This window comes from Mirounga leonina, unplaced genomic scaffold (assembly GCF_011800145.1).
Source record: "Mirounga leonina isolate KUSES-001 unplaced genomic scaffold, KU_Mleo_1.0 Mir_82, whole genome shotgun sequence".
Lineage (NCBI taxonomy): Eukaryota > Metazoa > Chordata > Mammalia > Carnivora > Phocidae > Mirounga > Mirounga leonina.
In genome coordinates, this window is record NW_023270825.1 from 14,741,524 (window position 1) to 14,756,610 (window position 15,087).

Here is a 15,087-nt window from a genome sequence, read left to right on the forward strand (position 1 = left end):
GGACATACCCTCCCCACCCCCACAGGCCGCTTGAATGCTGTGTCCTCCGTGAGGCTGTTTTTGATTCTCCCCTCCCTGTCCCCATCGACCCAGCCCAGGCTGGAAGTGATCCTACCCTCCTCCTGTGTGGACCCCTGTCACGCTGAGTCTCACAGTGTAACGTGTCCTTGAATTGTGGTTGTTGTCTACATCTCTCCCCTTTACTCACGTGGATTCCAGTCATCTTTTCCCCCCATCGGTTCTCAGCATAGTCTTTTACACACACGGGCTCACAAAGGGATGGTTTGTGGGGTGTAGGGAGAAGCCTGCAGGCAGGGAGGCCAGGAGGGGTGGGTTTTATGCCTGTGCAGACAGGCTGGGTCAGGACCTGAGCTGTGGTGGCAGTGAGAAAGGGGAGCTCCAGGGACCCGGAGGTTGCAGAGCATTCCAGGTGTGGGAGCAGTACAGGGACCGGGAAGCTTTGGTGTCAGCAGGAAGAATACAGTGATGCATCTGAGCCCTGTTTCGTCCTGGCTTGCACGCCACCTGAGTAACGTCCCCACACTAGATGGTGATATATTCACTTTGATAATCACTAATCACTTAAACCATTACACGGCTCTTGAATCCCAGAAAGAATACTTTTGAAAGGCAACTGTTCTCTGAGGGACCTGACTGCTACTCTTTGAAGTGTCAGAAATCACCCTCAGTAGTGATGGTGTTTCCGGTGAACTACAGATCAGACAGAAGAAACATGCCTCCTTCCAGCCCCACTAGGCACACATGCAGCCGCTGTAGATGAGACGGCACTCCCGATTCTGCTGCCTGTGGATCGCCAGAGTGGGGGTGGGAGGCAGGTGTGAATGGCTTCTGGCCCCTGGTGAGGTTTACAGCCACGGATGATATTGTTGGACCTGGAGAAGTAGAGCCTGCAGAGTTATTGTTTTTGTCTTCATTCTAGAAGAACCTATACAGAAAACCCAGAATTCCACTTAAGGAGGTTTTTACACATGGTTGGTACTTGAACTAGCTCAGCATCAGCGAGTCCCACATTCCCACCAGGGGGAGAGAGCAGTTAGTGGTGCAATGCCTTAAAAAGTATCTCTGCCTCCAGCTACCCAGAGTTCCTGAAAGTCTGTTTCAATTCTAGCAAAACACGTGTTTTTGGTTTTCAGAAAAAGACAATATTTTATAATCATTTGTACTCTTAATATTGGATTTAGATTTGGTTAATCTTTACTAGGGGCCAAAGCCTGAATACCACCTTTAGGGTGGGTGAGCCGTCACCATTCTATAGAGGAGGATGCCAGGACTCTGGGAGATAATATGCCCACAGTCATCAGGGAGCCTGGGTAAAGCCAGGTTATTTCTGCATGGATTCTTGTAAGCTACACTGAAAGTGTCATCAGCGTTCAGGGCCTACCTCAGGATTTGCCTAGAGTAATTGGTCGGATTTACACATCTTAAAATCTCATTTTAAAATGCATTAAATGTGTTTGTTTCCCAGATAACCTCTTTGCGACCAACCAGAATGGATGCTGTTGTCACTCTCTGACAAGTCTGGATCGAGCCCAGGTTGACCTCAGCGGTCGGATCCGAAACGGCAGTGTTTACAGTGCACACAGCACTAACTCCCTGAACAACCCGCAGCCCTACCTGCAGCCGTCCCCCATGTCCTCTAACCCGAGCATCACGGGGAGTGACGTCATGAGACCCGACTACGTGCCATCCCACCGGCACAGCGCCCTGATCCCCCCGTCGTACCGCCCGACCCCCGATTACGAGACGGTGATGAAGCAGCTCAACAGAGGCATGGTGCACGCCGGAAGGCAGAGCCACTCGCTGCGAAACCTCAACATCGGCAACTCGTACGCCTACAGCAGGCCCGACGCGCTGGTCTACAGCCAGCCGGAAATTCGGGAGCACGCCCCCTTCGCCTCCCCGCAGTCGGCCCACTACCCGTTCAGCCTGAACTACAGTTTCCACAGCCCATCCCCGTACCCGCACCCCGCCGAGCGGCGGCCCGTGGTGGGTGCCGTCAGTGTGCCCGAGCTGACCAACGCGCAGCTGCAGGCGCAGGACTACCCGGCCCCCAACATCATGCGGACGCAGGTGTATCGCCCGCCCCCGCCCCACCCGCCCCCGCGGCCGGCCAACAGCACCCCGGACCTGTCCCGCCACCTGTCCATAAGCAGCAGCAACCCCGACCTCATCACCAGGCGCGTGCACCACTCGGTGCAGACGTTCCAGGAGGCCAGCCTGCCGGTGGCGCACTCCCTGCAGGAGGTCAGCGAGCCGCTCACGGCCGCCCGGCGCGCGCACCTGCACAAGAGGAACAGCATCGAGGTGGCCGGGCTGGCGCACAGCCTCGAGGGCCTGCGGCTCAAGGAGCGCACCCCGTCCGCGTCGGCCGCCGACCCGCCGCCCAGGCCCGTCTCGGCGGGCTCCCAGCCCGGCGGCTGCCCCGAAAGGGCCGAGCGGGACCAGGCGGACGAGCGCGGAGGCCTGGGCTACGGCCACAAGAAGTCTCTCTCCGACGCCACCATGCTGATCCACAGCAGCGAGGACGAGGAGGACCTGGAGGAGGAGATCGCCTCGCTGGCCGTGCCCTTTCCCCAGGCCCGCACGCCCCGGGGCCGCCACTCCCCGGAGCCGCCGGCGGGCCCCTCCCGCGGCCCCTGCGCCCCCACCGCCGCCGCCCCGGGCCCGGGCCCCCTGCACGGCCGCGAGCCCGCGTTCCCGCTCGCGGAGGCCCCCCGGCCCCGCAGAGAGGGGCTGCTCACGCCCTCCGTGTCCGAGTCCGACCTCACCACGTCGGGGCGCTACCGAGCCAGGAGGGACTCCCTGAAGCAGCGGCCGGTGTCCGATCTCCTCTCGGGGAAGAAGAACGTCGTGGAAGGCCTTCCGCCGCTAGGGGTAAGGCGAGCGTGCGGCTGTGCCCGCATCCGGTCGTCGGCGCGTGCGGAGCGCCGGCCCCGCTCCGTGCGCCTCCTCTTTGACTCTCCTTTCTGGCCCTTGCAGCTTTTGTGTCTTCGAGCTCTTCCCATCCCCGCCCCCCGTATTGCCATCGTATTTGGAACATTTTGAGTTTATCTATGGAAATAAGGGGGATCGGTTAGACTTTTAGTGGTTTTGCGCGAGATAATAAATTAGAGGGAGCGAAAAGGTAAACTCAGGAGGCTCTGTGAATGGAATGCAATGGGATGTGGATGGGGGTGGAATGGATGAAAGAGGGAAGGGAGGGAGGGAGGGAAGTGTTCTCCGGTTTGAGGTACGGTTGCTGAGCAACCGGTTTAGAAACACCGTGTGGTGGTGCCGCGGTTTGGGGCTGCGTTGTTCCGCTTGCCGCGTGTTGTCTGAGAGGAGCATTCCCCGAAGGGAAGAGTTGCTGATGTCAGTGTGTGGATACAGCTTGAAGTGCCTGGCCAGGATCTCTGAGAGCCGCAGAGGGATTCTGGAGTTGGGAAGGTGGCACTTTGTCAAGACAAAACACCCGAGAGCTCCAGGTCTCTTTAAAAGAAAGATTAAGTGAGCTGAGAGCCCAGAGAAGTTCCTTGTAGAAAACGCAGCTCTTTGATACTCATTATAATAAATAACCATGAGTTGCACACTTCTTATTTATTTGGGGCAAAATATAAAAGCATAACATCATCTCTAGCTGCCATTCCTGGAGCATTTACCAGGTTCCAAGGCATGTCCAGCTTACAACAGGCCTATTGTTCCTTCAGAAGAGAAAACAGACTCTGAGATGTTAAGTAACTTTTCCAAGGTCACACAGCTAGTGGGTGACTGAACTGGAATTTTAAAGCCACGTTTATCTCTGCAGCCTACTCTCTGATCATCTGCACTGTTCTGCATTGAGGTATATTGTATATGATATTTTATTAAGTAGTTATTGCTTGTCTAAGCCTTGCTGTTTTCTGTCTTTCCACCGAAACTTTTTGAGTCCCCAAGCACTGGCCATCCGTTCATGCCTTTGTTATTTAAGCGCGGCCACTCTAAGTCATCTTGCTGCATTGCTCAGGCTTCTGGCTCCTTATTGCCCATGTCTCCACACCCGGAGCCCTGCCCTCTGATCGAGCTGAAGTGATTAATCAGCCTATCCATTCTGTCTCCCAGTTACTCCCAGTGCCCTAGCAGCTAGGACTCCTCCCCCATCTCTGATAGCCTGTATACTCAGACTTGAGGACCCATCACAAGTATAGTAGTATCTTCAAAAACTGGAAGAAAATTCACACAATTTTACAGTGAGTATGCAATTGATTGGTAGAGGTAGACCGAAACCACTTAACAACAGTGCCGTGGATTTAAGTGTGTTTGCTTTTAATGAATTTGGGCTTTGAATTTTAAGTTTATTTTTACTTTTTCTTGGTAAACATTCTTACCTACCTGACATTCTTGGTAACATTCTTACCTACCTGAAAAGTAAAGACCAGGGTCTTAGGTTGGCTGGAGTGGAAGGTATGGATTCATGATCAATGATTCAGGGTAGAAACAGGGTGTGAATAGGTCTCTGAAAGGTAATTCTACCTGAGTCCCTGAGCCAGCTGGACAGGGTCCTTTTCATAGTTAATACTCTTTCCCTAATCACATCAAGAACTATCTTTTTTGGTTTTTTGTTTTCTTAGAAAGAGAGAAAGTGTGTGAGCAGGGGGAGGAGCAGATAGAGAGGGAGAAAGAGAATCTTAAGCGCATGGAGCCTGACATGGGGCTCAATTTCCCCACCCTGAGATCATGACCTGAGCCGGAATCAAGAGTCAGACGCTTAACCAACTGAGCCACCCGAGTGTCCCAGAACTAGCCATCATTTTTATGTATGACCTGAGTCTTTTCCCCAAATGATACTTGTTTTGAGTACAGTCCACCATTTCAAGCATATTGTCCCTGTACCTTTTGAATGGGATATAGCAAGATCCCCTAAATCTGAGGCTTTTGATCAGTTTGGTTCTCTAAAAATACAAGTTTTCTCCCTTGCTGACTTTTAAGACCCACAGTATTAGTACAATTCTGTGATTAGATTTTGCTCTTGATCCCCTTCTTTGGCATAATGGATTCCCCTTGCTTGACCAATGTGTATGGCAGCTGGGGCTTGGGGGAAAGGTCTAGGACCTAGGAATGGAAGAACCTGGGTCTGAGGCTAGACCCTCCCATGTATTAGTTCTCTGCCCCGTGGGCTGGACCTGGCAGCACCAGAACCACATCTCCGTCTGTAGCATGGGGACGGTCACCCCTGCTCTGCCTGCTGTGGTAAGTCCCACAGAAGGTTAGGCAGGAAAAATGCTTTGTAAATTCTGTGATGGGGCGTAGCTGACTTTAAGGAAAGGTGTTTTACTGTTTTGACACTGATGACCATTTATAACGAGACAGCTGTGTGACCTTGGGCAAGCTGTCCCATCTCTCTGACTCCGCTCAGTTGTAACGGAAGCCGACCCCAGAGAGTTGTGGCAGGGTAAGTGAGGTCCTGGCGCACAGAAAATGCTCCGACGGAGGTAGCTCCTTACTGTGCGGTTGCGTCATCCTGACTTGCCGAGAACTGAAGAGCTCAGCCCCCTGCTAATAAGCCCCTGGGACTCTTCATAGTGACATGGGGTTGCCATGACCTTCACTGTTACCACAGACAAACTGAGTTCACATACTAATGCGAATCCAGGTTATGGGAGTTTAGTATTAAAAACAGTGAACTGAACTGCAGACAAGCAGAAACATTTTAGAGTTCTCCACCCTTCTCCACCTCCGGGGACTTGACTGTTATCCGAAAAAGAGTGGGCTGGTTGGAGTGCTCCCGCAGCGAGGTACAGAGTTCCCGGCGCACCCCTAGTCCCGCCGGCGCTGCTCGCGTAAATCCCTGTGGGGCGCTGCCCTGAAGCCCGCGCGTCCTCGGGCGGCGGTACTGCGTCCGCCCGGCGCGCCTGCCCTCCCGCGCGGGCTCTAGGCCCCGGCCCGTGGCGCGGCCGCCCCCTGACCCTGTCCTGGGGGGCGAGGGCGGGCTTGAGTTTCCAGGCGCCTTGTGAGCCGCTTGGTGGCACACTGGCAGCTTGAGATTGGCCGTGGGGGGAGAATTCGCGCCAGGGCCGCTGGCCAGCCCTGCGCGTCGGACACCACCCGGCCCCCTCCCCGGCCGGTCGGCAACCGGCAGCGTACGGGCGTCTTGGGCGTTTTGGGCGTTTTGGGCGCAGGGCAGAATCGTGACGCTTGAGCCTCTCGCGCCCGGGCTGGTAGGGCCGGAGTGAAGCTGACTGCATTTGTGAGTCGGAACCGAGAAAACCATTGCTGGCCAACAAGGAAGGGCCACTGTCCTAGCGACTGTGGCTTCCGAGGAGACGCCGCCTTCTCGGGCTTGTCCGCCGAAGGCGGGAAGATCGTTACTTCCGTAGTCACGTTAGGAGACGCACATTTTCAGGCGACTCACACCCTGTCCTGTACCCTGCCCTCCTGGTGTCCCCATGGAGATTTCAGTCCTGTTGTCTGTCCCTGGTGGAAAATGCGGCAGTTCTGAGGTGTCGTGAGCCAACCCAGGTCACCCCAGTCTGCAACAGAACGTAGGGCAGGATAGAGAGGGCGACCCCCAAAACGTGGCATTTTTTCAGAAATTCGGCTTAAAGAACTAGTTTATATCTTTAAAAAAATCACAAAAGCCGGGGCGCCTGGGTGGCTCAGTCGTTAAGCGTCTGCCTTCGGCTCAGGTCATGATCCCTGGGGGTCCTGGGATCGAGCCCCGCATCAGGCTCCCTGCTCAGTGGAGAGCCTGCTTCTCCCTCTCTCTCTGCCTGCCTCTCTGCCTACTTGTGCTTTCTCTCTGTCAAATAAATAAATAAAAACCTTAAAAAAAAAAAAATCACAAAAGCCTATGGCGGTCATGCGACTGCATTTAAAACCCTTTCTGTGGACTGCCGCTGATTTTTGTGTGCGTGTCATATTTTGAAATTGGGGAGTTCTGTGAAGGAATGCTGTCTGCCTGGAGGGAGCCTCACCTCTCATTACGGCAGGGACTTGAATTGCATTTCAAAATCTTCTATCTGCAAGACTTATCAGGGCTTTGGCCTTGAAAGGAATGTCTTGGGTGGCTGTAACCTCTCCTGTGGGTATTGGCGAAGAACACTCCTTCCATTTGTTTCCAGTCCTCAGTCCCCTGAAGTGTCTTTTCCAGGGGGGGTGTATTTGTGTATATTTCATATATACATATAAATATTTTTATAGGGAATGAAAAAGAGCCGGGTAGATGCAAAAAAAATTGGTCCTCTCAAATTGGCTGCCCTAAATGGACTCTCCCTATCCCGACTGCCTCTGCCTGATGAAGGAAAGGAAGTGCCTGCCAGAGCCACCAATGACGAGAGGGTACGTATGAGACGTATGGAGCGAGTGGTATGCTTTCCCTGGGACAGTCCCTAACACGCTACAAAAATGCCTTCAGATTTTAGTGAATTTGCTAATACTGTCTAATTATCGTGAGTGTTAAGGCATTTTATAATGTGGATGTAAAAAATTGGGGCAAATCTGTCAATAGGTAATTTTACAGTAAATGTTGATTTTTTTGTTTCTTTGTTCCTGAATGTTCTTTACCTTCTTCCGGCCATCTGCAGCAGTCTTGATTTTTGATGGCTTTAAGTTAAGAGGAATTCTACAAGGAATTCTACTCCATATGAGTACAACCGGCAAAGAGCAGACATTGACTGCCTTCATTGTATTGAAAATTTATCTCAGGTGTAAACAGTTACTGAATTTTTCATGACTTTCTTTGTGACCAAGATATATTTGCTGTGAGGTTTTATTATATCAAAATCAGACAGGCATGAATTAATGCTAAGTAAAAATTTGCTTACAACAGGATTCTGGAGATAATTTCAATATTTACTGTTTTTTTCAGTTTTTGTATATCATAGATTAGAAAATTGAAGCATTTGTTCATAGAGACTGGAACTGATTCTCCTACTCTAGGGTTTACTGTTCTTCAGGAGAACTTTCTCTTCCTTAGGAGTCACAAAACTGACCATAGATTTAGAGAAAATGAATTCAAATTATTGTCTGCCAGTTTTCACCCTTAAACAGAACTCTCCATTCTGCTTCTCACCAACAAGGTGATTTTGTTATTTTAATCTTACTGTTACGGCTTGTTGAAAATTTAGTTTTGATGTCATCTAGAGTTTTCAGTACTAGATAATGCTAAACTTGAAGCAGAAAACAAGATTTCAGATGCGCCATCGGAATGCAGCTTGGACATGTGACGATACTCATTATTCCACGTGTTCCATTTTACAGTGCAAAATTCTGGAACAGAGGTTAGAACAGGGAATGGTATTCACAGAATATGAAAAAATTCTTAAAAAACGGCTAGTTGATGGGGAGTGCTCAACAGCACGACTCCCTGAAAACGCAGAAAGAAATCGATTCCAAGATGTCCTTCCCTATGACGACGCCAGAGTGGAGCTGGTCCCAACGAAAGAAAACAACACGGGCTACATCAACGCGTCACATATTAAGGTAAGAGCAGTGGTGAGGCCGTGACGGGTGTGAAGTTGCGAGTTCAGTTACGAGAATGATAAGAACTGTATTCTTGTCTGCAGTGTAAACACAGCCTAGTTGGGGCCTTTGTGAGAACTCACGTTCCCGTACGCCGCGGCTGGGTAGGAGGTGTTGACCAGCAGAGCCGAAGCCGCCTTCCCCTCCCACGTGCTAAGCTCCTCTGCCCCCAGCACTGTGGCCAGGACTCAGGGAGCACTCTTCTGCCTGACCTTAGTTAGGCCTTTGTTCTTCTAAATCTGAAGATCTCTTTCTGGCATAAATTCTCTCCAGAACGGCAGAATTGCTAGTTTTCTGTTATCACATAACCTGCATTGATTCTTACGTGACGAAGGGGTCTGGGTTGGTTGGTTTGTTTATTTTAGAGAGCGAGCAGGGGAGGGGCAAGGGAGAGGGAGAGAGTCCAGAGCAGACTCCCAGCTCAGCGCGGAGCCCAACCCAGGGCCTCCATCCCACGACCCTGAGATCCTGACCTGAGCCACAACCAAGAGTGGGACACTTAACCGACTGAGCCACCCAGGCGCCCCGTCTGGGTTTTTTAATGGTGTTCACTGAAGCTTTTCCTTAGGATGGTGACGTCTTCTTTTTGCTTTTTCCCTGTGATCACTTCTCAGCATCGTTTTGTTCTTTGGAGAAGTGGTACCCCTTTTTCCTTGGAGACAGTGTCATGCCATTTAACTGGGGTAATGTTACACCCAGTGAGATGGGAAAAGGTGATGCTGATCCCCAACTGGGAGGTGAGGAGACAGGTGGTTTGTCTTCTGCAGCATTGTACCTTTTGTGTGTGCTGGCTGGAGACCCAGTGCGTTCATTTTGGGAAGGAGAAGCTTCCTTATTGGGAGTGAATGAGGAAGTATCCACGGTCAGGAGTTTTTCTTCTTTCCCACATTCTATTTCATTTGCAAGTGGTATTTGATGAGTGCGGGTTCACGCTTGGGGCTTCCAGAGACCTGGCAGTCTTCCTGCAAACGTGGGTGCCCTTGGCGGTCTTGGGGAATCTGTGCATGCGCTTTTTAATATGGGTATAATTTATTTAAAAACCGAGCGTTTCGGTGGAATAACTCATCCAGTCTCATGACGGGGTGGATGAGAACTGAATAAAGTCGTCGTCCTATGTGGGTATTGCAGAATCTTCAGGGGCCAACTGAAGACCAGTGCAAGGCGGCTGAGCCTCAGAACTCCTAGACCTACTGCTTACCAGCGTGGGGCCTCCTTGTGCTTTCCTCTGAATAAAGCGCTGACACCTTCCCCTCAGGCCTGTCCACAGAGCCCTCTCCCTTGTTCGCTGCTAGCACCCGGGGCTGGCCACTGAGTGAGCCTGCCGTCAGTGAGGGGATGCAGCCGAGACTCCGGGCTGACAGCCTTGGATGCGGCTGTGGGCGGAGTAGCACGGGGCCCTTGGGAAGCAGCCACTGTGGTCCCCAAATGTCAGCAGGCGTGGGCTTTACCCCAGATCTCCTGACTACAGATCCAGTGACCGCTCTGCTACCTTAGCCCCTTCTCAAGGGGGTGCAGCCTCAGGTGGAAACTTAGTATCCGTTCCGGGGGGTGATCTTGACTCAAGTTCAGAGGTGAGACCACTTTAAGCAGGAATATTTTTTCTGCCCTAGAAATCTGGTATTTAACCTCGGTTTTGGCTTAATTGTTCCTACTTCTCCCAGTGTGTTTAATACTTCATGAGGGGAAACTGGGTTTGAAATTTAGCAATACTCTTATGTTGATACTATTTTTATAAGAAAAAGAATCATAACAACAGCAATAAGAACTATTTATTGAGAACCTATTACGTACAGGCACCACATACATTGCCTCATTTAATTCTGCCGACAGCCCTATGAGGGTACATGACATTTTTATTTTACAGATGAGAGCAGAGAGTCAAAGAGGTTAAGCAAATTGTCCCAGGTCACACAGATATTATGTGAATTCAGAGTGTGTAAGTTTATAAATAGGTAGTAATGGGAATTGTATTAACAAGGAAAAAGGATAAGAGAAAACTCTTTATTCTGAATAATTCAGTTCATCTTTTAGTACTGCCGTAAACAAATGTGCATACGTGCATACATGCATACGTATATACACATACACATTAATTAATAATTAATATTTAAAGTATTTAGAGAGAGCGGGGGAGGAGGGGCAGAAGGAGAGAGAGAGAATCCCCAGCAGACTCCCCACTGAGCGCGGCCCCCAACATGGGGCTCGATCTCACGACCCTGAGATCATGACCTGAGCCGAAATCAAGAGTCAGACGCTCAACCCGCTGAGCCATCCAGATGCCCCGCACATTAATTTTTTTAAAACTCTTTTCTGATTGCAGGTCTCTGTCAGTGGAATTGAGTGGGATTACATTGCCACACAGGGGCCACTACCGAGTACCTGTCAGGACTTTTGGCAGATGGTGTGGGAACAGGGAATTGCCATCATAGCAATGGTGACCGCAGAAGAGGTAAGTGCTCATTTCCCTTAACTGCTTTTCTCGGCCTGAGAACAGTTCGTGTTGGTCCTGGGGGCTCCTGACCTTTAAAGGAGGAGGGCCAAGGTGGGGTTGGGGTCTGGCATTTCGGACGTGCGCTCTGTATGAAAGGGCCTCCGCGGCTGGGTCTGGTGGTGTGTTCTGACCGCACGTGTCCTTCGCAGGAGGGCGGAAGGGAGAAGAGCTTCAGGTACTGGCCACGGCTGGGTTCCCGGCACAACACCGTCACCTACGGGAGGTTTAAGATCACAACGCGGTTCCGCACCGACTCCGGCTGCTACGCCACCACGGGCTTGAAGCTGAAGCACCTGCTCACGGGGCAGGAGAGGACTGTCTGGCATCTCCAGTACACAGACTGGCCCGAGCACGGCTGTCCCGAGGGCCTCACGGGCTTCTTATGTAAGTGCCTTCGTACCAGCACAGCCTCTGCTTAAATCATCCACACGGAGGAAGACCTGGGCTCCTGAAAATATTGCCTGTATGATGTCTCATAGAAGCTTTGGACTTGCTTTATTTATTTATTTTTTTCTTAAGATTTTATTCATTTATTTGAGAGAGAGAGAGAGAGATTGAGAGCGTGAGCTGGGGGGGCACGGCAGAGGCAGAGGGAGAAGCAGGCCCCCCGGCTGAGCAGGGAGCCCGATGCGGGGCTCCATCCCAGGACCCCGGGATCATGAGCCGAGCCGAAGGCAGACGCTCAACCGACTTGAGCCACCCAGGCGCCGCTGGACTTGCTTTAAAGTAAAGGCTTTAAGTGTTTAGAGGAGGCTTAACAGAAAAAAAGTTTTTAAAGTATGGTTTGGTGGAGAGTAGAAGGACCCTTAGAGACTGTCTCCTCCACCTCATTTTGTAGGGGGGTGGAGGCAGTGACGGTCACACTGTTGGTTAGCGGTTGGGGGTGGTTAATTGGCACCCAGGGCTCTTTATCCAGAGACCTCCCAATCAGTGATGATAATCTGGAAATTATCACTTTGATGGGCCTTAATCCCTGCATAATTTTGTTTCATTGATACTCCACAGCATACCTTGAGGAGATCCAGTCTGTTCGACGCCATACAAATAGTACCAGTGAACCAAGAAGCCCCAACCCTCCGTTGCTGGTCCATTGCAGTGCTGGGGTGGGAAGGACTGGCGTCGTCATTTTGTCGGAGATCATGATCGCCTGTCTGGAACACAATGAGGTACGAGGTCCTTGTTGGTCGGGGGGAGAAGCGGGCCGGGCACGAGGCTGGGGAAGAAAGGAACTGGTGGCCTACCAGTTCTCTCTGAACAAGTTCCCCGGAGGCTTCTTCTAGAAGATGCTAAGGTAGGAAAGTGTCTGTGTCTTGACCGGAGCTCTGCTGGGACTGCTCCCCTCTCTGCGGGGGACTGCGTCCCGCTCATCGCCGTCTCTCCATCCAGGTGCTGGACATCCCCCGGGTGCTGGACATGCTGCGGCAGCAGAGGATGATGATGGTGCAGACCCTCTGCCAGTACACATTCGTGTACCGAGTTCTCATTCAGTTCCTGAAGAGCTCGAGGCTCATATAAGCATCCACGGCTCGTGATGGGGACCCGATGGTGTGACGCGTTGACAGCTGACAAGAGCGCTCGCCTGACTCGTGCCTCCTCGCGGCCACGAGTGGCGCCTGGACAGCGGCGCACGCAGGGAGCCGTGCAGAGCACAGGGCCGGGGAAGGGCTGAAGGAGACGCGCGCGGTCCCCAGGGCCTGGCCCCCTCCCATCTCTCCGATTTGCAGCACTTGCACACTTTGTAGAGGTTGTTTTCCAGACAGTTCTCTGTTGTACCGAAGCTGTGCCGGGCAGCTCTGGCAATCGATAAGGCGTATTGATTTCTATCTTGGACATCTTGGAATTTTATTTTATGGCTAAAGTATTTGGGGTTTTCTTGTTGAGAAACTGAACTTTCCATGGGGATGGTCCACAGGTGTGATTGGTTCCTATGTAAGTTTGTATTAAAAACCATGCTACTGTCTCTTGCTATTTTTAAAAAACCTTAACAGCTTAGTTACCAAACCCAGAACTACAAGAAGAATCTAAAAGTGTTATTTTGAAACATAGAAGCATTTTTATATTCAGAAAATTTTTTATCCTAAAATATTCTATATATTTGTACCTTTTCTATTTTCCAAACAAGAGTTCAGCTCATTAAGGTACTGAAATGAATGAGTTACTGTAAGAGAAAGTTGGGAATGAAGGCACATTATTGGAAATGTGAGACAATACTCAGAGTCACTATTTTTTTTCAGTATTATTTGTAAACCTCAACGAGTTTGATCTTATTGGTAGAAAGTGGAGTGAAAAACAATTGCATAGGTTGGTTTTAAGCACTTTGTTGTTAAAGACAAATCTGAATTTTAGTATATGTGTTGCTTGATAGATGAGACCGTAACAGTGAGTATCCAGAAATGTTTGGAAGAGATAAGGGCTAAGTGTATGTGGGGTGGTCAGGGCGAGAGTAAGTGCAGTGGAAATGCAAGATGGCAAACGCAGGATGCCTTTGACAGAAGTACAGTATTAACTCTGCTCAGACTGAGAGGCTGGGGTGGAGAGAGGGGACCCGGGGGGTGGCGGCTGAGCCCCCAGAGGGGAGGTACCCCCGGGAAGTTCTCGTCACTCTCCGTGACTCACTTTGTTTCCTTAGAGTTCTTATACCTAAACCTCTCTTCTTTTCTAATAAAGTCAGGTTTATATTACCATGAAAAGAAGCCTTGAAGAGGCTTTATTTTCTTCTGATTGGAAGAAGGGAAGAGTTAGTAATAGTTTCACCTCATTTCCCAAAACTGCAGCCCAGACTAGTTGTGGGGCCCCCAGAGATCGCTGTGCTGTTCAAGAGGTGCTGGGGTTCTAGCTCCCTGATCCCCTAACTTCACCCCTGAGGTCAGTGTTAGTTTCTTGGTTCCTCCCCGCCCCCACCCTGTTCCGGTGCACTGATCGCATCCCGGTGGCTGAGCTGGAGAGGGAGAGTGTGGCCTTTGGGTCAGGGCTACGAGGGACTTGAGTAGGTAAGGACTTACTGGGTATGTTTCACTGAGGAGCCATCTCATTTTTCCTTCTGAGGCTGCTTCTCTAAAATGCAGAGCTTCCAAAATGCCACATCCAGGGCTATTCCCCAAATGACAGTGTCCAAGGGGTGGTTCTGATTCCCACGTTCACTCCGAAGGCAGTTTAACTCACTGTTGAACGTGACCGCTGAGTGTGTGTTGTCAGCTGGGAGACAGGATTTGCTTCATACGGTGTGGATCTGCCTATCTCTGGGTTACCCAGAAACCAACCCTTAAGAGGGTCATTCAGGAGATAGTAATGAAAACGACTACTGGAAGTGGGCACATTGCTCACTTAGGGACAAGATGTTAATTTTAAACCTGAAACTGTTTTAAGAGTCCTGTTTAAGTAACAGTAGACCCAAGTGTAAATATTGAGAAAGAGCTCCCAGAAGAATGGGTTAAGGATTTTTATGATCATATTTCCCATCTCCACACCGAATAAAGGATGGGAGAGTTTTCAGTGTTTTGTTTTGTTTTTTTCCTTCCATGGTACGTTTTTTAAAAAATGCTTTTCTGTCAGGTTTAAACATTTTGAAGTGTTCCATTGACAAGAACATACTGTAAAACAAAAATCTAAAGAGTAATATATGGTATATTTGTGTTCCAGTTGTAATAATTATAAGTAGATTACTTCTGAGGGCTAAATTACACTATTTAAATGTCATTCTTAAAATGTCGCATGTTTGACCAGCTTCTAAGACCCATGTAATTTTTTTGTCCCTTTTGAATATTTAAACTTTTTCAGTTAGTGAATATGAAAGTATTTCTGAATAAAAATCGACATTACTGGACTTTGAAATAATGTGATTTTCAAGAGCAAACTGTACAACATTTAGGCTTCATAGGTTTACCACCACCGAATGGAGAATGTTGCTGTCTGCCAAAGTTATTCAATGCTTCACTATCTCAATGTCTTTTTAGTTCCTTGAGATTCTAAATTTCATAGCAAAATTACCAAAATGTACATTTTCACAAAAAGTAGGTTACAAACCACTGTTTTCCAATGGATTGATTTTGGTATCTCTGGCATCAGTCTTCCTGATTAGTGGGGTCTTTTGATGAAATATT

At 50.0% G+C, this 15,087-nt stretch overlaps 1 protein-coding gene across 4 annotated transcripts in view; it reads left to right on the plus strand.

Moving 5' to 3' along the window:
* PTPN21 (protein tyrosine phosphatase non-receptor type 21) overlaps positions 1 to 14,818 on the plus strand; it is a 72,973-nt gene extending 58,155 nt beyond the window's left edge. For all 4 annotated transcript variants that reach the window (XM_034993092.1, XM_034993094.1, XM_034993093.1 and 1 more), the window contains 7 exons: positions 1,487 to 2,895; positions 7,177 to 7,314; positions 8,236 to 8,457; positions 10,817 to 10,945; positions 11,137 to 11,371; positions 11,993 to 12,153; positions 12,374 to 14,818. In XM_034993092.1, coding sequence (XP_034848983.1) covers positions 1,487 to 2,895; positions 7,177 to 7,314; positions 8,236 to 8,457; positions 10,817 to 10,945; positions 11,137 to 11,371; positions 11,993 to 12,153; positions 12,374 to 12,502 — 2,423 coding nt within the window. In that variant the 3' untranslated portion in view covers positions 12,503 to 14,818. The remainder of the gene's footprint in view (positions 1 to 1,486; positions 2,896 to 7,176; positions 7,315 to 8,235; positions 8,458 to 10,816; positions 10,946 to 11,136; positions 11,372 to 11,992; positions 12,154 to 12,373) is intronic.
* Positions 14,819 to 15,087: the final 269 nt, after the last annotated feature.